This window comes from Hordeum vulgare, chromosome 2H (assembly GCF_904849725.1).
Source record: "Hordeum vulgare subsp. vulgare chromosome 2H, MorexV3_pseudomolecules_assembly, whole genome shotgun sequence".
NCBI lineage: Eukaryota > Viridiplantae > Streptophyta > Magnoliopsida > Poales > Poaceae > Hordeum > Hordeum vulgare.
Window position 1 is genome coordinate 33,981,154 of NC_058519.1, and position 23,419 is coordinate 34,004,572.

At 47.5% G+C, this 23,419-nt stretch overlaps 3 protein-coding genes across 3 annotated transcripts; 1 reads left to right on the forward strand and 2 right to left on the reverse strand.

Moving 5' to 3' along the window:
- The first annotated feature begins 2,861 nt into the window (after positions 1–2,861).
- LOC123425219 lies at positions 2,862–4,475 on the forward strand. Its single transcript, XM_045108892.1, has one exon. The coding sequence runs from the start codon at positions 2,862–2,864 to the stop codon at positions 4,473–4,475; it is 1,614 nt and encodes a 537-aa protein (XP_044964827.1).
- A 2,737-nt stretch (positions 4,476–7,212) lies between these two features.
- LOC123429422 (calmodulin-binding protein 25-like) lies at positions 7,213–8,200 on the reverse strand. Its single transcript, XM_045113456.1, has one exon. The coding sequence runs from the start codon at positions 8,080–8,082 to the stop codon at positions 7,369–7,371; it is 714 nt and encodes a 237-aa protein (XP_044969391.1). The 5' UTR covers positions 8,083–8,200; the 3' UTR covers positions 7,213–7,368.
- Positions 8,201–22,025: 13,825 nt separating this feature from the next.
- On the reverse strand, positions 22,026–23,193 carry LOC123429423 (calmodulin-binding protein 25-like). Its single transcript, XM_045113457.1, has one exon. The coding sequence runs from the start codon at positions 23,032–23,034 to the stop codon at positions 22,330–22,332; it is 705 nt and encodes a 234-aa protein (XP_044969392.1). The 5' UTR covers positions 23,035–23,193; the 3' UTR covers positions 22,026–22,329.
- Between the last annotated feature and the right edge of the window lie 226 nt (positions 23,194–23,419).

Sequence of the window (23,419 nt, forward strand, 5' to 3'; positions counted from 1 at the left end):
GGAGACCGTTGGATCTCTGTGATTCATCATGGAGCCATAGGTATTATTCTGTTTTATGACATTATATCTAAGAGCGAGGACTAGGTCTTATGAGAGACAAGTTATTCTAGTTTATATTATTACTTGACATGATCGATTAATTAGGATGCATGATGCATATGATGACTATATATATATATATATATATATATTATGATGTTTCTCTGTTTTATTTTATGTGTATCATATCATAACTTGGTATATCATTAAGTTGATGATGAGTTGTTAGATGATCGATTAGAATACTATTGCCATTCGACGAAAATGATATGAAATGATATAGTGTAAAAAAGATGCATATATGTGCATGTAACTCGTGTCTACATTTTGTAAATATGTTCGACAAAGCACGACGGATGACCAAGCACGGAGATATATAAGAGAGGACACTTTTCTCTATTAGCTAGCTAATAACAACCTAAATTAACCCCTAAACCAGCCCCTTTAAAAAAACATCAGCTCCAGCCAGGTGCTCACGCGTGGATGCCTTTTGGTCCCGGTTGGTGTCATCAACCGGAACTAAAGGCCCCCCTGCCTGGCCTGGCCGCAGCGACCACGTGGAGGCCCATCTGTCCCGGTTCGTGTAAGAACCGGGACTAAAGGCAAAGGGCATTAGTAACTTTTTGTCCCGGTTCCGAAACCGGGACAGAAGGTCCTTATGAACCGGGACAAAAGGCCCTTTTTCTACTAGTGTAGTGTTACTATAGTTACAAAATTTTGTTACTACACTACTTAAGAACTATAAATTATAGTGTTACGATAGTCCGATATTATGTTACTAGTTGATGTGTACCGCTTGTGTTACTAGAGTTAGAAAAACATGTTACCACCAATGTTGTACGTTTGTGAAAATGTGTTACTCTGGGTGTTACTATAACTACAAAAATGTGTTACCAGTGTGTTTGGTAACACATAATATGCATGTTACTATACTATAATTGTAACACTATTTTTAACATATGGTAACAATTACTATGTGTAACTGTCGACATCACTTAGTAACACGGGCTAATGGAACACATTTCAAATTGTGTTACTCTCTGACCTAGTAACACATTTTTGGGCCTGTAGTAACACAAGAAGGTGTTATCAAAGGTCTGTCCTGTTGTAGTGTAGAGATAGTTGGTTTGAAGAGATTACAATCATTCATACTAACTCCATCTATATGTTCCTTGAAGTACAAGGTAACCTTATATTGCATGTACCGCATGTTGTTTAACAGTCCATTCCTCTGTTATCTTGACCTTGTTGCTCATCATTATTTTTTGCAAGTCTTATGCTTTGAAACTGAAATTATGCAGATCAAGGACACGGTGGTCAACATCATCATTCATGATTTTCTTAAAAATTCAGCGAATTTGTGAATTTGAAATAATTTAGAAATGAACCTTAATGCCTTGACTGATTGCATTTTTCAGACCGCAATTCGGTGTATTCTTTCTCTGAATTTTTAGGCACCTGCATAAAAATTAATGAGATGTTCTTATGTACGTATACTAAATTAAATTTATGATATGCCTCATTGCAGAGTGCATACTTACCATGCTTTGTCTTGGTCTATCAGTGTGCTGACCTTGTCATAGCTGTTGGCCAGTGTGTCCAACCTTTGTTATCTGACAAAGGGAATCTTCTTTTCAAATGATCTCCAACAAATGTGTGGTAAAGAAACTTTGTTCTAATGAAAGTATGTTTTTCCAATATTTTTGTCTTTGGGAAGGGTAACAGGCTTACCTCAAATTCATTCTAAACTAGAATCCATTTTTGTCTACTTAGTATTTACTCCATCCGTTCCAAAATTTAAGTCTTTTTAGAAGTTACACTATGAAGTGCATACGTATGTATATAGACATACTTTAGAGTGTAAATTCATTCATTTTGCTTCGTATGTACTCCCTCCGTACCAAAATAGGTGACTTAAAAATGACTCTACTTTGTACTAAAGTTAGTACGAAACTGAGTCATTTTTGAGTCACTTATTTTGAAACGAAGGGAGTACTTCCTAATGGAATCTCTAAAAAGACTTATATTTAGGAACGGATGTAGTATTTTTTATTTTTCTGTAATGCTGTCGGTTCATGTTTTTGAATTATTTTTTGCTGTTCTTAGGTTCATTCATTTAAACTTTAAGTACTTATTTTGTTGTTCTTCATTTAGTACTTAGCATTTGTTCTCTCATTCATTCAATTCAATATAGTTTTCTATGTTTTCTGAATTCAGTTTTTCAGTTGATTTCTATAATTTTATTCTAGGTTTTGATTTTAACTGTCGCCATTACTACTGATAGTTCTGAATGATGTTAGTTTCTAACGACTGCAATTTCAATTTAAGATCCGCTAGCATGATCTTTCTTTTTCATTATGTTTTTCCATTTTTTAAGATCTGGAGAATGCTGATGTAATCAGGAACATGTTGAAATGATCTCCTTCAGGACCATGGAAATGATCTGAGGAAATCAACGAGTTGGAAAAACAATTTTGGAGGAGGAGTTAACAGGGGCACTCTTCTTCCATGGTAGCACTCTTCTTCTTTTTCTTCACTTTCTTTGTCTTTTAGTTGGGATCTAAGGTTTTTTCCATGGCGGCTGTTAGGGTAGGAAACAGAAATCGACTGCCCGAAAACAGAGTCGGTCGACCATCCAAAAACCCACCAACGGAAAATACTGGGGAAAAACTAAGGTAATCACCACGTTACCGGGCCGGCCCAGCGCATAAGCTTCAAAGACAGTGCGTTGCCGACGTTTTTCTTCTAGAAAAAAGAAGGAATCCCTCGAAAAAAAGGAAAAGGAGGATCGGTTTGGCGACGCTTTCCCTTGGGCAAACCCGATGGCCGCCGCCGATCGTTTCTCCGGCCTCTCCGACGATATGCTCGTCTCCGTCATCTCCTTCCTATCCACCAAGGACGCCGCATGTACCTCCGTGCTCTCCCGGCGATGGCGCTCGCTCTGGCTGAGCACGGACGCCCTCAACCTGGACTCCAGGTCCTACCGCGGCCTAGGAGCCTCTCAGCTCACGGATCGGTTCTTCTCCGACGCCGGCGCCGCCCTTCGCGCGGCCGGCCGGTGCCCCGTCAGGAAGCTCTCGCTGTTCGTGGAAGGACCTAGTGACATGTACTGCGATGAAGTCATGAGCGCCACCGTCATCACCTCCGCCTCCACGTGGGGTTGCTCCGACCTGCTGGTTGCCCTGCTCGCCGCCGAGGAGCTTCGGCGTATCGAGGAGCTACGCCTTGGTTTTTGCTCCGGCGAGCGGCTATTACTGTACCTATATGATCTGGACCTTGGCGTGTTACCCGGTAACACCCTCCGGGTTCTGGACCTCGCCTGCACAAGGATCAATCTGCCCCGGCCACCGAGCGCCACCGTCCTCCTCCCACGCCTCTCGGTACTCCGCCTTCACAAGTGCTCTTCCCGGATGAAGGATCTTGAGGACTTCATCCGTGATCTGCCGTGCCTAGGCAGTCTGCATATCGACTCCCATGATTTTTTATCTTCCCTCGACACCAGGGACGGTCGTTTCACGCTCCACTGCCCAAGCGTCACCACCGTTAAGCTTGCCGATCTAGGGTTTGGTACCGATAAAGTCATTGAGCTCGACGCGCCATGTTTGCGAAACTTCAAGTACGATGGAGGACTCCTAGATTTCTCCATGAAATCGCCCACACCCGAGTTGGCACAGGTTGAGTTGGCTATAACCCCCAGGCCATGTAGGTACAATGAGACAGAGAAGCCATGGTTCGGTGCTTTCTGGCGAATCATACGCAAGTTTCAACACGCCAAGATCCTTAAATTGAAGGTGCCAAACATCTATGGCATTGCCGTGACCAAGGACGCGGAGCATGAGCACTTGGTCATGCTGCTCAGTCTAGAAAGGCTGGAGCTTGAAGGGCCATGTGACCAAGGCCGAAGAAATGACACAGCTACTGCCGTTGCCAATCTGCTCCAGTGCTGCCCTATGATCCAAGATTTGCAGATTCGGATTGTTAACCAAAACCGCTATGGAGTTGTTACAAAGGATGTGGTGCCACCGCATTTTGATGTGTCACTGGACTTGTTCAAGAGGCGCTACACCAAGGAGATAATGGCCATGATCGATGGTGACACCGGTCGTTCCTTAGATGTTCCAGAGCTCCCGGGCTTGAGCGGTTTTGAATTCAATTGCTTGAGGAATCATCTGAAAAATGTCAAGTTGGAGTTTGTGTTCAAGGAGATGAATAGCTTTGAGGTTTCCTTTGCCAAGTTCCTCGCCGAAAATTGTATGCCTGTTACGGTCCTGCAAATTGTTGATGGAAAGAGGAACTTTTTAAGCCATATCAATCGGATGGTAGAGAGGTGGAGAGCTAATGCGGTCGAGCAAAGGAAACAAATAGAACATGATTCAGCTGAATTGTCAAGACAGAGGGGAAAAGGAAACATCATTCCAGTGGGTAAGGCAAAGTAAATCTTGTCAAGAAAAAAAAACTTAATTTCTTTTTTCTACTCATCAAAAAAGGGTATTCTTAAATTTTATACCGATGAATGCTTACTTGGTTTATGCTCGAGTTTGTGCTGCAAAGTTGAATATTTTTTGTAAGATTGACAATAATGTTCGAATTCAGATTTCACTATACATGTTTGCTTCTAAGATTCATTTTTAATGCATCCGTATTTAGCATTGAGAGTCTGAGACTGAGGTTGTACTATATACTGAATTGCTGCTATTAACTGCAGCATGAAAACACCGAGTAAATGTGTTGGAGACTACATAATTTGGGAGTAATGGAATCTCTCTACTCTATCGTGACTTTGTGAGTGAGAAATCCATGAAAAATGGCAGAACCTGGGGATTCCAAAATGAAACTGTATGTTCACTCTTTTCCTTTTCCCCTCTGAAACTATATGTTCATCATTCCACTGGGCAAGAGTAAGACAAAGTGAAATTTGTCAATAAAAAGAGTTTGATTTTTTCCTTCTCCCAAAAAAGGGTGTTCTTAAATTTTATATGGACGAATGTTTGTTTGGTGTATGCTCTAGTTTATGCCGCAAGCTTGAATAGTTTTTTTGTGGATTATGTTAATTTAGACTTTTACTATATATGTTTGCTTCGAAGATTCACTTCTGGGAGTGCTGGAATCTCTACTCTATTGTGACTGAGATAATCTTGTATCGAACTGCCGAGAATTCAGATTAGCAACTAAAAGCCCCACGAGTACCTTCATGTTTCAGGATTAGCTTCTTTTGATTATCTTTTGGTGGTTATACCGAAAAAGGCTTTCGCCCCGTTTTACATATAAAGCAACGACCAGAGAGACACATATCCGGATACAACGTGTCACCACCCCACACAACACACACACCCAAGACAAGATACAAGGATGCCGATGCACCGCAACACTACCCAATCGACCACCAAGCACACTACAGATGAGACAAAAGGAATTACTTGGGGCCGATGAGGACCTCTCGAGACCTGGCCACCGAGAAGTGAAGCGGGACAGTGAAGAAACATGGACTCCAAAGCGGTGCCTTCAAGAAGGGCACGACATTGAAAGTCGCCACCGCACAATCCCGAGGATCAGGTTTTCACCCGGAGCAACGTGAAGAGCCGAGGACGTGGAGAAAGACACTATTGAATTTGTGTGAAGTGTCATTTAACTACACTTCAGCAACACTCATCACATTAGTCCCAAACGGAAGACCAATATTATGGTTATCTTCCGTCCTACAGCGAAATAACACTTGTTGCACACATTCAGGCCTTGAACAGAAAATGCAGGAATAGTTATCATATTATCCTCTCATGGCCTGGTTTAATTCCCTGTATGCACTCACGTAGAACAACCGCTGGTACAATCATTTTGCGAAGCTGGGATTTAGCCCGAATCAGCAAGCCAAGCATTTAGGCACTATTTTTTTAGCAAGCCAGGGGACAAGCCAACACTTTTAGTCGCAGTAAAAGGGTCAATATGCGGGAACAGTGACCGACTTATCGTTATTGAACACATATATGAAGAGAAATATTTCCCAAAACCCAGAGACTAATTAGACAGTTCAGGTGACGTAATGCGAGGAAAGTATTCAAATATGGCTAGCGCAATCTTTTGAGGAACACTTACAGGATTAGAATGGCAAATATCTAGTTACAATCTTTGGATGGGCATCTTTCAGGGTGTCATCTTTGCAGTGGCAGAAATTCAAATTTGCATACACGAATGTTAGACAACCATCATTATGTTAGGCTTATTTCTTAGTAATTTGGATGGTTATCTAAGGTGAATTGCACACCGTTAAGCGTTACAGAAGCGTGATGCAAAAGAAAGTGCCCCTCTTTCATGTGAAGTTTTTACAGTGTATCTTTGTCATCTTTTTTTCTCGAGCATGATAGAAAGAAAGTTCCCCTGTTTTTCATGTAAAGTCAGGAGGATCTGCTGGATCTTTGCTGTAATTATGACCAAATGGTTTCAGTCCATTGGCCGAACTAATGGGTTTAGAGCCAGCAGCTTTTGCGCAAGCAGTATAGGAGTACGTAAAATGGTCGGACGTGGTAGGGATCCACCGATCTCGACCTCTCCGTCGCCGTCGGCGGAGCCCACCGCGCGCGTTTTCTGTCGACCGAAAAGCTACTCTGAAAGGGGAAGGGAAAAAGACGCCGGCCGGCCCGCCGTGGATTGGTAAGGACGTCAGTGGAGCTCAAATCAAATCTTCACAGTGAACGAAACGAGAAAGTAAGTCTAGAACAAAAGGCAAAATCCGCCATGATTGCTCGCTTGTTTACATGGATCTCCTCAGACCAAACAAAATCTCGACCGTCCACCCCACCGCGACCAGCGATGCCACACGCCATCTGCGACCTGCCGGGCGGCGAGTGCGGTGCGAGCCGAATGAATCGGCACGGCGGACCGGGTCGTCCGTCTCGCCCACCGGCCGCTTTCTTTCTTTCTTTCTTTCTAGAACGATGCTGGAACGGCACGACTGAGACTGACAGCTCTGATTTTGCAGCGCGAGAACGTACGGAGCAGAAGCCGGGCCGGGTCACCGTCTCCCCTCCTCTACAGCAGTCGTCGATCCAACCACGTACACGTCGCTCCGGCCAAGACATCGACACATGTGCACGCTGGTCGATTATCGGTGGGTGCTGTGCGTTTTACCCCGACAGCATTTTCCCCTGGCTCTGGACGGATAGATTGGGCAACGAAAAGTGGAAAGAAATACGTGCATACGTACGTACGTATACATTAATTAGGCAGGCACCGGGCAAAAGATGAACACTAGCCGTAATTAATCAGCAATCTACGACTAGTACTACTCATGGTTAATGATGCATGGGATGGGTACATGCAGCGGAGCTGGATCGGCTAGAGCATCTGCTGGCTGCTCTCGTAGAGGACGCTCCACGAGTCCAGCGTCGGGTAGCACTGCTGCTGCGCCAGCTGCTGTTGGTGGTGGCGGTGGAGCGCCGCAGCGTCCGCGTCGGCGTCGGACGACGCGTGGCAGCCCAGCAGCGCCGCGCCGGACGACAGGTCGAACGGCCCGCTGCCGTCGGCGGCGCCCGGCTCGGCCTGGACGCCGGTGACGTGCTGCACCATGAGCCGGAAGTTGGCGGGGTCGGTGCTGATGTACGTGGTCGGCGCCCGCTTCGACGCCCGCGCCCGACGCTTCCCGGCGCGCCCCGCGTTGGGGCCCACGCCCGCCCGCCTCTTGTTCGCCGCGGCGCTGATGGCGGCGGCCGGGGTGGACGGCGGCCGCGGCGGCGTGGCGTCGGAGGAGACGAGCACCGAGTCGCAGGTGAGCGACACCGTCGGCGGTGCGGCCGTGGAGGCGAACCAGCTGCTGCCATCGCCCGCGCCGTAGGGGAAGTCCGCGAGGAGGGACGAGGAGGAGGGCGCCGACGCGGAGGACGGGGAGGAGGCTGCCGGGGAGTAGTCGTACTCGTACTCGTACTCGGGCATGGTCGAGAAGTGCAGCGCCCGCGCGATGGCGGCGTCGGCGTAGTATGCCGCCCCCGGCGAGGTGGAGGCCGAGAGGAACTGCGCCTGCGTCGGCGGCGCCAGGCACGACATGGCGTCCATACGGCAAGGCTGGTGATGATCAAGCGAGAAGTGAAGCACGTTCGAAGTTCGGATGCCGCCCAGCTAGTGTGTGAGTGCAGTACAGGAGGATGAGGAGGGAGCGGTTTGGGAGGGGAAGGGTGGTGTTGGGGGAGTGGGAATGGGGCAGCGAGGTAGGTGTATATAGGCGGAGACGGGCATGGTGGACGCAGCGCGGGGAGGTCCCGCGGGAAAACGCGTGGGCGCATCGGCATCGGCATCGGCATCGGGCGGTGTCGGCGTGCGCGGGGGGTGGCGGGGCCGCGCGCGCGGCCTCGGCATGTCCCGGTGTCGGACTCCACCGCCACCCGCGGGGCCCCTCCGTCCCTGTAGCTGTACCAGATCGAGCTGGAGTCAACCCGAGGACCCGTCCCAACCCAAACCCCAGCTGCGTGCGCACACAGGGCAGAGCTCCCAGCGCCGCGAACCGGCCGCGCCCAGCACAAGACCCAACATACCATCTCAAGCGCGCGGCGAGTGGCGCGCACGTTCGACGCCGACGCGGTGCATGGCCAATGGCCGGCCGCAAAGCACGCAGCCGGCTCCCCATGCCGCGCTTTTCGCTAAGCACGTACGGACGGTGCGTGTGCGCGGCGGCCACCGGCGAGCGAGCTGGCTGGGCTCGCAGTTCCGCACACCGAATGATGGGCTTGACGGTGCGCTGGACCGGCATGCGCCGTGGCCATGCTTCCGCTGACTGACCGGCGCTACCAACCCCAGCCGTACAGGAACAAGCCGGTCTCGCCCCCCTCGTGTACGGCACGGGCAGGCGGAGTGGGGACACGCGGCGTGGATGGCTGGCAGCCGCTCCTGAGATTCCGACGTGCTGCCGGTCAGACTGATGCACACACGCTAGAGCTAGGCCGCCACTGATTTGCATGACACTATCACGAACTTCTCAACAGCAGTAAATAAATCATACGGTATTAGTGTACTGTACTACTAGTCTGTGTAATGCGAGACTGTGTTAAAGTAATGCACAGCACGAACAAGCTACCGTGATTAGCGGGGGTCCAATCAGACCGGCACCAACAAAAGTGGAAAGGCAACCAAGTTACTACTACTAGTCTACTACTACTCAGTGGAGCAGCTCGCGGGAATGGCGCGCTCGGGCTGGCTCGCCGTCGCTCTCGCCGGGATCTCCTGCCAAAGATCTCACCGCCAGAATTAGCCAATTCACCCAGACTGAAAATGGACGGCGAACAGAGCGCAGGATCCCATCGACCTGTCCCGTCCATCTATTATCATCTACTATGCGACTATGCCTACGCTGTTGCTCGCTCGCTCACTCTGATGCCATCGGCAGCACGCGCCAAGCACTGAGGCCAACATCAGGCGATTAATTAACCAGCGCTACTGCTCTTCAATCAGTAGCTTTATTAGCGGTGGCTGCCGTCTGATCAGCGGCTCGGTTCAGTTTACTCGGAGGAACATCTAGAGGAGATCGCCGTCGGCTCGTCGATCGCCAAACTTCTTCTCGTCTCTCATTTCTACTCTGTTTTTATTCCCGTCTCTGGTGGAGATCCTGCTTCGATCGCAAGTGATCCTGGTTTCTTTTTTCCTTCGCCGCGAGGGAATGGAATTCCGAATATATCTTTTGGTCTCCTCGAGATTTATTCCTTGTTTTTTGTTCAGACGACGGACGACACACTTTCTTACCGTCGCCTTCTTCCCGGCTCTTTTCACCGACGAGGTAAGAACATATTCCTTCTCTTTTAACAGTGCTGATTTGTACATGATCGTAGCAGTATATTATACTATATGTTCTCGCAGTCACGGAGGCATATGCACGGATCGTAGGCGACAATCGGGTGACGTCGCGATCCCTCCTCGACGACGGCGACGCCGACGATGACCCCGAGCACGGGCCCGTCCGTCCAAATGCGTATTCCAAACACGACCAACCGCACGGCACGGCATGCTGATCCTCCACGCCGCCGGCTCCGGTGGCCGCCGCTGCGCTCGACCGACGGATCCAAGCACCGGCGGCGCGGCGTCAGTCATTTCCCTTCGACAGACAAGCTCGGCGTTTCCCTCTGCGGTTAATCACCATGCATGCATATCTTCCAGCGGTCTCATCGAGCTCTGAATATATCAGCACCGCACACCGATGATATTATACTCGTCCCACATGATCGATCGCTGCGCGAAAGCTGAGCAAGGTTGACGGATTCGGCCGGTTTGTCAGCGCTGAAAAATACACCAGCAAGCAGCTGCCCGGGACAACCACCCCAATTAAAACTCCAACCGCACACACTACTAGTCATTAGTCAACACAGCACAGCGGGGTTATGCAAATCGAACGCAAGCTGACTGACTGACTGACTGTGCCGATCGATTAAACTAGTAGTACGCGCAGTCGCAGTGGCTGGGAAGACGATGGCATGCACATATGATAGTATGATGATACACTTCAGTACGATATAGGCAGTTCGGCATGGGTTTTAGTTTAATCAGGTGGCGAGACGACATCCCATGAGGGGCATTCCCTCGTGATCCAGTGCCGCGAGCGACGACTTCCCGTGACGCCGGTCGGCTCCAGCCGGTGCTCGTCTGCCTCCACTACCTACACGCGGTAAATTTAATAATCTACTGCTCGTATTGGGCTTTAGCCATGGATTATGTATGAATGGATCATGGATTTGATGGATGGGTAGCTAGGTCTTGATATGTTCTTGCCTTGGCTAGGTCAGGGTCCACTGGAACGCTGAAAAGCCCTTCAAAGTTTATGTGATCTTCTTTTGGGAACAAGTAGACGAGAACGTACGTACGTCCTCAGGTCAATCTTTCCGGTCCCGCTGAACTCGCAGCCAGCCGCAAGAGACGCTCTAAACGATGGGAATTTTTGTTTGGCATGTCACAAGAAAATGGCTGATTTATGTATGATGGCACGCTGATCTCGCCTTGCGGTAAGCACCCACCGCCGTACATTGTTTAACACTTCCACGCACGCACGCACATGCATGACACGTCAGATGGATCCATCCTCTTAGAGCAAGTACAATAAGGTACAGTCAGCAGGCTGTAAGGATTAAAATACTATATTTTTGTTAAGATTTTTGTTGAGTTGGATGAGAGAGAAGATGAGAGAGAAGGGAAGCGGGCTCTTCGTGAAGAGCCGACTCTAGCACGTGCTCCTAGGTGCTTTGTGAGAATGAAAGGTGGGCCATATATGATAAAAGTAGTACTCTTTTTGGCTATACTCTTTGTACAATAGTTAACTATAAAAGAGTACTATTTTTATCATATATGGCCCACCTTTCATTCTCACAAAGCACCTTGAAGCACGTGTTAGAGCTGACTCTTCACGAAGAGCCCGTTTCCCTTCTCTCTCCTCTTCTCTTTCATCCAACTCAATAAAAATATAGTATTTTAATCCTTACAACCTGCTGACTGTACCTTATTATACTTGCTCTTATAGAAAAAAGAAAAAGGAAAAATCTAAAGCTCTTCATGTGATACCACGCCGTTTGACTTAACCCCACCTGCTCCTCTCATCCATACTGGCGTAGCATCGGTCGTACGCGACCAGGATTTAGATATACGAACCGGTCCGGCTAAGGTCCAACGACAACGACGCAGTTGGGTTGAGATTAGCTAAGCGGATGTTAGTTAAGTGGGGATTGTTTTTGCTTATCTGCTCATGGAATAGATTAATGAGCTCCATGCATGCACGGCATCCATGGCGATCAGCTTGGATCATCTCCCTGTCGCATACAGTAATTCTCTTTGACATCACGGGGAACGACATCCGCGCGCATCGATCAACATACTTGGGTCAATGCTAGCTCGCTCGATGGGCATGGGTAGGGTATTCCCCAGAGCTCATGTTTTCATGGATGCCACTGTCTATATATATTCGGTGTTTAGATTTCGAACCCCATCCTGTCTCTATATTCTTTGTGTCTGAGCTACTCCCTGCCTATGATGCATGCCTGCCTGCCCTATAAACCGGAAAGGAATAGTGTTCAAATTTCAGACTATGATTCGATGGCACCACGACTGTATCGTATGCATGCACTCCATTGTGAAGAGGGAACACATGAATCTTGTTTACTTGTTTTTTGGAAACATCGATGGTACATGCGACAAGGCAAAGCAGGTGAGTGCATCATGGTGAGTGCAATGCAATACTTGTGAGAGCATGTTGTGATGGGTTTTGACTTTGGGCCATGGGTCCAGAGCGACTGCTTGTCGTACCTTGTGGATGGGGCAGCTGGACGTGCTTGTTTGTTTCCCGGAGGTCAGATGCGTGCCTTTGATTCCTCCCATTTTTTTTTTCTTTTACGTACCATTAGAATAGAATAGTCGCAGGCATAGCTAAGGACCAAAACAGTGGGAGCGAGAGGCTTGCTTGAATGGCATGGCATGCATGCGTGTGCTGTCAGTCTATCAGTGTCAAGTGTCAACGGGTTGAACGTTTCAGAGCGTCTCATGAAAAGAGGAAATCACTATTCTAACCTTAGATTTTTGTCACAAACTGAACTCGATATGAAGTATATGAAGTATTTCACGATCTTACATTTTTGACAACGTCATAGCCCATGATGTCACTGTCCAACATAAAAAACCGAGTTAGATAGCGTTTCTGCCCTTGCCCAGTGTCAGACCGAGCATGCATACGTGGCAGGCCACACGCTAAAATAGATGTCGTTTCTGGAAACGCCATTGACCCTAGCGTTTCCATGCCTCGGACAACAGTGTCAAAGGCCTTGGCGTTTCTATGTCGTTTGGAAACATGTACAATCCAGTGCCTCAACAATATCGGAAGACAGATAAGTTTGGCTTTGTCTACTTACTGCAAGCATGAATACCAACAACTAACACCATTATGAGATACACCATGATGCCCAAATCAGGAGATGATAAGATGATGAGAGGGTATTCCATCAACATGCTGCACCACATAGACTCCCACACAAGGACCAGAGTGATGGATGTGATAGTTGAGACAGTCAGGAGGACATATGCTGACTACAAGAGATCTTGTGGATATGCACCATACATTCAGATGCTCATCAATGCCAAGATTGAGAAGCATGCATATCAACTTAATCGTCCACACCTGCCACTTCAGCCAGAGTTCGAAGACAACGAAGTTGTGATGGACCCTAGCCATCCCAGCTCAGCTACAGCTCGTCAGCAGGCACATGCAGCAAACGCAGAGGCAGCCAGATCAGCTACAACACCACAGCTGAGATCCAGAGAGGAGCAAATCTCGTTTCTTGTCAGCACCATCCAAGGGATGGAAAAGAGCATTTCTGACATTTTGGTGAACCAAAAGAGCCTTGAGAGGATCGTGGAGACTAAATTCCATGAGCTGGATGTCAAAGTGACGGAGTTGGCTACAACTGCTGAGCAACTCAAGCATGAAGTTGATGGAATGCATACACCTTGCTCTAGCAGTGATGATGATGATTCGACTCTTCCTACGACTACTCAGTTCAGGACTCAGACTAGGTCTGCAGCTATGTGTTGGAGAACATCGCATGGGAAACAAAAAATTTCCTACGCTCACCCATATCAATCTATGGAGACTAACATCTACGAGAGGGGGAGTACATCTACATACCCTTATAGATCGCTAAACGAAAGCGTATATAACGCGGTTAATGTAGTCGTACGTCTTCACGATCCAATCGCGATCCGTCCCGATCTAGCGCCGAACGGACGACACCTCTGCGTTCAGCACACATACGGCTCGATGACTTCTTCGCCATCTTGATCCAGCAAGACGGGTGAAGTAATAGATGAGTTTCGGCAGCACGACGGTGTGGTGTTGCTCATGGTGAAGCTATTTCCGCAGGGCTTCGCCAAACACAACGGGATTAAAGGAGAGGATGAACTCGAGGAAGGAGATTAGAACCACACTGAACTTCTAAATATGAGGATTAGAGGTAGCTAGGGCTAGCTCTGATTAGTCAACTAGGACCGACTAGAACTAGAACTAGATCAACTAGAGGACGCTCTAAAACTTGTGTTCTAGGGGCTATCCCTGCTCCTCAATTTATATGTTGAGCCCTCGAGTCGTAACTTGGGGAGAGGGCCTCCCAAAAGTCGGTTTGGAACGTAAGGAAGATTCCTACCCGGATTCCCGCACCAGACGCCATGGTCTTCGGTATCTAGGGCCAGACGCCACGGTCCCCAGCGTCTCGACTACGACCTCTGCAAAACTTCCTTTTGCATCGACCTAAAGCCCCGTGGGACTTACCCCTTGGCCCAAACAAAGTATCCACATGCGAGAACATTTTCGAAAACATCCGAAACTCTTCCGATGAATTCCGGAATCCTTCTGGATACCGTCCAATATATCAATTTTTACCCCCAAACCATTCCGGAGCTCCTCGTGACGTCCGGGATCTCATCCGGGACTCCGAACAACTTTCGGTTACCACCATACATAACTCATTAATTCTAAATCATCACCGAACCTTAAGTGTGCACACCCTGTGGGTTCGAGAACTATGCAGACATGATCAAGACAACTCTACAATCAATAACCAATAGCGGGACATGGATGGCCATATTGGTTCCTACATATTCTACGAAGATCATTATCGGTCGAACCACGATTTCAAGGATTCAATCAATCCCGTATACAGTTCCCTTTGTTCATCGGTATGTTACTTCCCCGAAATTCGGTCATGGGTATCTCTATATCTAATTCAATCACGTTATCGACAAAGTCTGTTTACTCATTACGTAATACAAGATCCCGTGGCTAACTCTTTAGTCACATTGCTTGCAAGCTTGTTGTGATGTTGTATTACGGAGTGGGTCGTGAGATACCTCTCCGTCACACAGAGTGACAAATCGCTCTCTTCATCCATGCCAACTCAACAGACACAATCGGAGATACCTATAGAGCACCTTTATAGTTACCCAGTTACGTTACGATGTTTGATACACACAAGGCACTCCTCCGGTGTTAGTGATTTGCATGATATCATGGTCATAGGACCAGATACTTGACATGCAGAAAACAATAGCAATAAACTGACACGATCATATGCTACGTTCATAGTTTGGGTCTTGTCCATCACATCATTCTCCTTATTATTTGATCCCGTTATCAAATGGAAACTCATGTCTATGGCCAGGAAACTTGTGTTAGAGCATATATCTCCATATGTGGTTTTGGTAATTGATGACAATTCCTATGGACTAATGGTTGCCTTAAGTTATATTTATAGGATTTGTCCATAGGCACTTCTTGAAGTCCATCTGTTGGGTTCAAGGAGTTTATATGATGACCAAGATGCTATTCAAGGTATTATCCAAAGAATGGTCATAGAGACACTAGGTTGATCAAGATCTCAGACAAAGAGTAAATCAAGATGATCAACACACAAAGCGTATAAAATGTACCGAGAGGGATCAAGTGATCCCATGGTATGGTAAGCACTGTCCATTACGTGTTTGTGTACTAACCCATGGTCTTTGTGAGACTCCTATGTGGGGGTTAGGTGTGCTTCCATTGGGCTTGCGTCAAAAGGAAGATCTCATACAACCTTTGAAGGATGATGTCAAGTGGTGATCGTCATCAAGATTGTGGTGTGCAAGTTCAAGTGGATCAACACGAATATATCATTGAAACTATTGTCAATAATCATGTGTTGATAAGGACAACCTCATGTGCTAACAAGGACAAGATCAAGATAAGCATTCCTGAGCACTACATGCTTGATTGTTGTGGATGTCCACATGGTGGACAAATGAAGATGAATACATAAGCCAGGCTTTCCACATTGTGTATGGGAGAGCTACTTGAAGACTTCATCATGTCTTACTTTCAACTTGAGCCAAGAAGGAACAACAACATCAAGCTCAAGTGAAAGGGCTAACTCAAAGGTATCAGTTCCTTTGACGTTAGTTGTGCGGAGTGATGATCAGCGAATAAAACTATACACTCAAGTATGGATCATCAGTTTCCCTTTCATGATTCTTGAGTCTTTAGGGATCCCGCACTATTAAGAGGGGATCACAGGTTTTGCGATGAACTTGCTCAAACTACATCTCCACTGTTCTGCTCAAACTACATCTCCACTGCTCTGCTGTTATCTGAAAACAAGACCAGTGCCTCGAACATCCGGCCTCCTCCGGACTTCCGAGGCCCGGACATCCGGACTCCTCCGGACGTCCGAGGCCCGGACTTCCGGCCTCCTCCGGACGTCCGACCAGCTTCGGAAATCTGAAACTATGCACCACAGAAACTTGAGTTCTATAACTCGGATTTCCGGCTCCCTCCGGACATCCGAGCGCCGACGTCCGACCAGCTTCGGAAATCCGGAGCCCTGCACCAGAAGAACATAAGCTCTATAACTCGGATTTCCGGCTCCCTCCGGACATCCGAGCGCCGGACGTCCGACCAGCTTCGGAAATCCGGATCCCTGCACCAGAAGAACATAAGCTCTATAACTCGGATTTCCGGCTTCCTCCGGACGTCCGAGGCCCGGACATCCGTCCCCTTTCGGAAATCCGGAACCTCCCACCAGAAGAAGTTGAGTCGAATAACTCGGATTTCCGGCCTTCTCCGGACGTCCGGTCACTGTTCAATTCATAGTATTTGAAGTGGTATCTACAGGCCTCGGACGACCTACCCCTGTCGGACGTCCGACCCCTCGCGGATGCCCGGACTTCCGGAAACTGTCGGACGTCCGGACCCTGTGTGACTTAAAGTGTCCCCAACGGCTGTTTTTCTCTCCACACTATAAATACCCCCCTCCCACTTCGTGAGAGGGTTGCCTAATACAGCCTTATCCTCATAAGAACACACTTCTACCTCACACACATTTGCTCACACCAAATCTTAGATCCCAAGAGCATTTGTGAGCCCCTTTGAGAGTTGTTCCAATCAAAAGATAGATCGTCTCCCTCTCCTCCTTTCAACCCAAGCTATTTGAGATTTGAGCAAGTTTTGAGCATTCCCCGTGATCTTGTTACTCTTGGATGTTGGAGACTCCTAGGCGGTAGGAGTTCCTCGGAGAGGAATCAATCCGTGTGATTACCCCCCGGAAAAGTTTGTGAGGGTTTGGAAGCCACCTCAAAGGCTTACCACTAGTGGTTGAGAAACACCTTCGTGGTGTTATCTCAAAGGGAGAATATGGTGAGCCTTCGTGGCGTTGGTGTGCCTTCGTGGTAACATCCACCTCTCTAACGGTGACTAGCTTCCCTTCAAGGAAGTGAACATCGGGATACATCTTCGTCTCAGTGACCTTGGTTATCCTTAACCCTAACTCCTTACTTGTGGTTTGCTTGTGTTACTTGAGCATACATACATTGCATATTGTTTGTGCTCATTATATTGTGTTGGCTATTTCTTGTACAAGATTAATCATTCAAGCATACCCTCTATATCCACACGTTCATACTTGCAGCCCTTGATATATCGTGTGATATAGTGTGATCTAGTATCTTGTGTTGTTCACCTACTTGTCGTGTGATATAGCTCAAGTAAGTTTGTGTAACTTGCTTGTGCTTGTTAGTAACTGTATTGTGTCCATCTTGGTAGATCGTGTTGTTGATACACGTTGCAGTGCCTAGTGCATTTAGGATTTGTGCTTGACAAGTACATTCTTAGTTTATTTCCGCATTAGTTTCAAGCCAAATCCGAAGAAGTTTTTAAATAGCCTATTCACCCCCCCCCCTCTAGGCGTCATCGAGGTCTTTTCAACTTGACCATCTTTGATCAACGAGCTAGTCTTTTAGAGGCTCACTAGGGACAATGTGTTGTCTATGTATCCACACATGTATTTGAGTTTCCAAACAATACAATTCTAGCATGGATAATAAACGATTATCATGAACATGGAAATATAATAATAACCAATTTATTATTGCCTCTAGGGCATATTTCCAACATTTTGGCAATGCCGGAAGCAAGACTAACTTCATCAGTTCAAGCATTAGTGCCTTTAGCTTCTTCACCTCTTTCAGCTCCACTAGCTCTCACTGTCAATACCTCCACTCCAGAGGACATCCATTGAAGCCTTCGCCGACGCTCTCCTATCGACTGTATCAACTTCTTCCGGAGGAGATCGTGCCCAGAGCGACGTTTAGTTCTAGACCTTTGAACTTTTTGATAACTTATTGCCAAAGGGGGAGAAATGTATAGATCACTTCGGGCTGAGAGAGAGAGAGAGAGAGAGAGAGTTGCTTTTATTGCTCTTATGGATTTACAAACATTTTTTGGATGACTTGAACTTTCGTGTTTGATCATATACTTTGATTGTTGATGCTACTATGTTATACCTTTGAGCTATCTACATGATGATCACTCACTCATTGTTTGGTGTTATGTGCATTATTATTCATTCATATCTTTTATGTGCACCACCAAGATGTATGTGACATGGAAGAGTGATCCATGATGCTAATCAATCGTGCATTTGCATTCAAACACAAATTTAAAATAATGCACAAATTTAGCGGGAGCTCTTGATTTTCACATACTTCTCAAAGCAACAATGATAATCATTGATTATTTCTTTTGTCGAAGCTTTGATCTATATGTTGTCATCAATTACCAAAAAGGGGGAGATTGAAAGCACAATTGCTCCCCAAGGTGGTTTTGGTAATTAATAACAACATACGTATCATTGAACTAATGATTCTATTCAAGTATATTTTAGAAAAGTTCAAAGATCCATTGGCTAAAGGATTGTGAGGAGAAACCCCTTGATGCAAGGAAAGGAATAGGATTGGTCTAGCTTTAAGCAAGAGGACTCTACATTTTTATATTTGTGAGAAATCACATTTTAGTCCATAGGAGAGCCAATACTATTAAAATGGGGTGAGGTATATATGATGAATTGGTTGCTCAAGTGCTTCGAGATAGCCACCAAAAATACTCTGCAATTCTCTCACAAAATCTCCGCCCAAAGCCTATACATAAAAAATCGGTGCCACCAAAAATTCCATTTCGGCCCTACCGAGTTTCCAGAGACGGAACCTTTGTCAAACCCTAATCTCACAGTACCACCAACTTTCACTTTGGTCCCACCGAAAATCGGTGACCAACTTTTCGGTTTGTCGATTTCAAGAATCGGAATTTCCGAGTTTTGAAATCGGTCTTATCGAGATTTGGAAACCGCCTGAGGTCACCATATCGATACCACCGGGATTCTCATATCGGTCTCACCGAGAATTCGAAAGTTGCCACATTTAGTGCAACTCGGTACCACCGAGATTCATGTCGGTGTCACCGAGTTGGGCAATAATGTTGTAACGGTTGAATTTTTGGAGATGCTTAGATATAGCCGTCCACCACCTCTCATTCATAGAGGAAGCACTAAGAACACACACAAACTTGCCATATCCATTTTTTTTGGAGAGAGCCACCTACTCATGTGTTGAGATGATGATATTCCAATCCATCCATTTGAAACTTAATTTCTAGCCTCCCCAAGTTGCTTTCCACCCAATCAATCTCTTCTACCCATGCCAAATCTGTAAGAAAGTGATTGAGTGAGGAGGAGACTATCTTTTGAAGCACAAGAGCAAGGAGTTCATCGTTCTACCGCATCTATTACCTTTTGGAGGATGGTGCCTCCTAGATTGGTTAGGTGTCGCTTGGGAGCCTCCTAGTTCGTGTTGTGGAGTTGAATCAAGAAGTTTGTACGGGCAAGGAGATCGCCTACTTCGTGAAGATCTACCCCGAGTGAGACTAGTCCTTCGTGGACGTAAGTCATTGTGGAATTGACATGGTTGCTTCTCCGTTACCCTCCATGAGTGGAAGTATTCACTAACGTGGACGGACGATATCACCATCTATCGGAACCATGAAAAAAATCGCCGTGTCAACCTTTGCGTCTGATCTTCCTTTCCCTACCCTCTACTTACATTTGCATGTCACTACTTCCCGCTGCAATACTCTTAGATTTGCATGTGTAGGGTGTACTTGACTAGTTACAATTGCTAAAACTGGTCCACAACTAAAATTGGAAAAATGCTAAGTTTTATTTGGTCAAGTACTCTAATTACCCCTCTCTAGACATACTTCGGATCCTACACGTCATAATGGCATTATTTCTCCCTTGTAATGATGCTCAATGGGTCCGGGTGTGCTCTATATAAACCACCCTCGAGCTCCTGGACAACGGTTTAGCACCAATCATAATCATACACCCCCAGAGAAAACACAAACCCTCGGGCACGAGACGTACGGTCTTTACCTCTCCGAGAGGGGCCCGAATACGCTAAATCCGAGTGATACACTTGCGCCGTAGCTAAGCTTTGTCCCTCGTTCGTACCATTAGTACTCATTGTCAGAATCATTGCCTCGAGAGGGGCCGACGAGGAAATGGTGATTTTCTCCGTCAGGGCCGGTCCTGACATTTTGGGGGCCCGGGGCAAAACCAAAACTAGGGGCCCTTAGCATATGTGACGTGTTACGGATAAACATTTAAATCCATCAGAAACAGTATACATATGAAATAATTATATATATTACCTTAAAAAAATCCTTGATGGAAAGTTACTTATCATGGGGTCGATGTCAATCTAATCCAATATTTTTTCTCAAGACGTTGCCAAACCATTTAAACTATCTTAGTTATTGTCTCAAATAGTTATTCGATAATTATATCTTCTCAAAACTTCTTTCAGCGGATGCAACAATTATATGCATGTAAATAAGATGATAAACAATAGAGACATTAGGGTAGAAAACAACTTCTTGTGACATGCTTGAAAATCACATAGTGAATTTATAATTTAATTCAGAACCAAAAAAAAGAAGCAAAACAGAATGTTCATCAACACTAGCAGATTGTGCATGTGTACCTGCTGAAATAATTGAACTATCATGGCCACTTGCATTTTTATCACCTATATTGATGTCAACATTTTCCTCTTGTTAATATTCAGAATCCCCATCAATTTGGTCCTCTTCCTCCGCAAAATCGCCAATTCACCATTTTGAATCAGTGAAGCATAATTTTATCAAAGCGCATCTCTCATATATCAACTCATCCACATATTGTATCTTTTTCCACCATGCTTGAAATAAATAAATAATGGCATCAAAGACTGATCGGTAGCAGTATATGCAAAGGAGAAATTACTTAATTTAGTACTAATCTTATAGGAAGTAGGGATTAGGGAATAGTATAATACCTGAGATGGACTCGAGGGTTCAGCGATGAGCCTACACCACGATGTGGACTCGTGTTTGTCTCTAGCAACTAGTGCTAGGCGAATCGACGATGCTTCTGTGCATGGCAACGTCTGATGGCGGCAAAGAAAGCGTCACTGTGTATGAGTACTGACTGCATCTTGTGCTCGGGACTCTCAGGAGTAGAGATCGGCATAGATGAGACGGCGAACTGCGGTCGATTAGGAAGGAAAATTACAAGAGAGAAAGGAGTGTAATGGCGTGTTTATTAGCGAACTAGACGGCATAGGATCTGGGGATTGCTAGGTGATGAAATAGAAAGAATCACTATGTTCGCCTGCATCCACGGATGATTACTTTGCTAAGCCACGGCCTAGGTAGCTTAAGCGTTACATAGATACACCTGCGGAGGGCCCCCTGAATTGTTGGAGGCCCGGGGCGGCCGCCCCCCTTAGGGCCGGGCCTGTTCTCCGTCCTTCCCCGTTATGTTTATATTTAATCTATGTTTAAGTAGTTTTTAGTATGGATTTCACTGTCCGTCGTTGAACTCCGATGAACTATGTTGGTTTTGTCCGGTGATGAAATATTGATCTGATGAGTTGTGTGTTTATCGTATTTTGCATGCGTTGCATGGTTTTGAGGTTTTGAATATAAGGGAGACAGATGTGAAAGCCAACGCATAAGGCGTGTTCGGTCAGTGTCAGCGGACGTGCCGAGACGCGTCCATGGTCGTTAGATTGCATGGTTTTACTTGTAAGATGCTCTAAGGTCTGTTTGTTTCGTGTCTAAGATTTCCCTATCAAGATGTCAGTTGCCAAAATATTGGTTGAGGTTTTGGTAAAGAAGACTTCATCCAAACAAAGGCGTCATGAGTCTCGTGACCCAAATTGACAAGGTACACTTTGGTAACCATCCAAACAGTCCCTAATTCGTGGTGCTATGCTTACTTTAGTCCTAGCTAGTCTTGTCAGAGAACTGAGATAATGAGTGGTGTTGAGTCTGTGCTGCGTCCTGGTGAACTATCTGCTTAGGTTCTTGTGTCGTCTGCAGCGTTCCGATTCGACGATTCCAGCATGGGCAATCTCCGATTCTTCTATCAAGATGTTGTTTCCTGGCTAGATCAACTGGCTGCTCTCGCACATGACGCCCCACGAGTCCAGCGTCGGGAAGCACGGCTGTTGCTGCTGTTGGTGGTGGCGATGGAGCGCCGCCGCGTCGACATCGGACGGCAGCCTCAGCGATTCCTCGAACGCGCCGTCGAAAGGGTGGCAGTCCAGGAGCAGGGCGGCGGAGTACGCGTCGTACGGCGACGCGTGCAGGAGGGCGCCGTCTGCCGCGCCGGGCTCGGCCTGGTCGCCGGTGACGTGCTGCACCATGAGCCGGAAGTTGGCGGGGTCGGTGCTGATGTACGTGGTCGGCGCGCGCTTCGACGCCCGCGCCCGACGCTTCCCGGCGCGCCCGGCGTTGGGCCTCACGCCCGCCCGCCTCTTGGCGGCCACGGGCGTGGACGGCGGCCGCGGCGCCGCGTTCGACGCGACCAGTGCGGAGTCGCAGGCGAGCGACCCCGTCGGCTGCGCGGCCGTGGAGGCGAACCAGCTGCTGCCGCCGGCGCCGCATGAGAAGTCCGCAAGGAGGCACGACGTGGAGGGCGCGGAGGCGAAGGATGGAGATGACACTGCGGGGGAGTAGTCGTACTGGTACTCGGGCACGGAGGAGAAGTGCAGAGCGCGTGCGAGGACGGCGTCGGCGTAGTAGGCGGGCGAGAGGAACGACGACGGAGGTGGCTGCGCCAGGTACGAGTACGACATGGCGTCCTCCATACAGCAAGGTTAGCGATGATCAGTGAGAACCAGTGAGACCGTCGTGCGAGCAGCGCAGGCGCAGCTAGTGCGAGCGTCGTACAGGAGGGTGTACGTACGTGCGGCTCTGGGGTTTGTGAATGGGGGGGCATGGTAGGTGTATATAGGCGGAGACAGACAGGTGGGAGAATACGTGGGGCCGCATCGGCATCGGGCGTGTCGGCGTGCGCTGTGAACGGTTTCGGCGTGTCACGGTGTCGGACTCCACCGTCGCCCGCGGGGCTCCGGCAGAGCTGGAGTCAACCGTCCACACAGGTCAGACGATGTGGCGTGTCCGCGTGCGCCCAGCGTCGCCAGACCACGCCCGACGGTGGCGCGGCGTGCGCGCGCGGCGTGCGTCGATCCG

Coding starts and splice junctions, on each gene's coding strand:
- LOC123425219 (XM_045108892.1), top strand. CDS start 2,862: ATGGCCGCCGCCGATCGTTTCTCCGGCCTCTCCGACGATATGCTCGTC.
- LOC123429422 (XM_045113456.1), bottom strand. CDS start 8,082: ATGGACGCCATGTCGTGCCTGGCGCCGCCGACGCAGGCGCAGTTCCTC.
- LOC123429423 (XM_045113457.1), bottom strand. CDS start 23,034: ATGGAGGACGCCATGTCGTACTCGTACCTGGCGCAGCCACCTCCGTCG.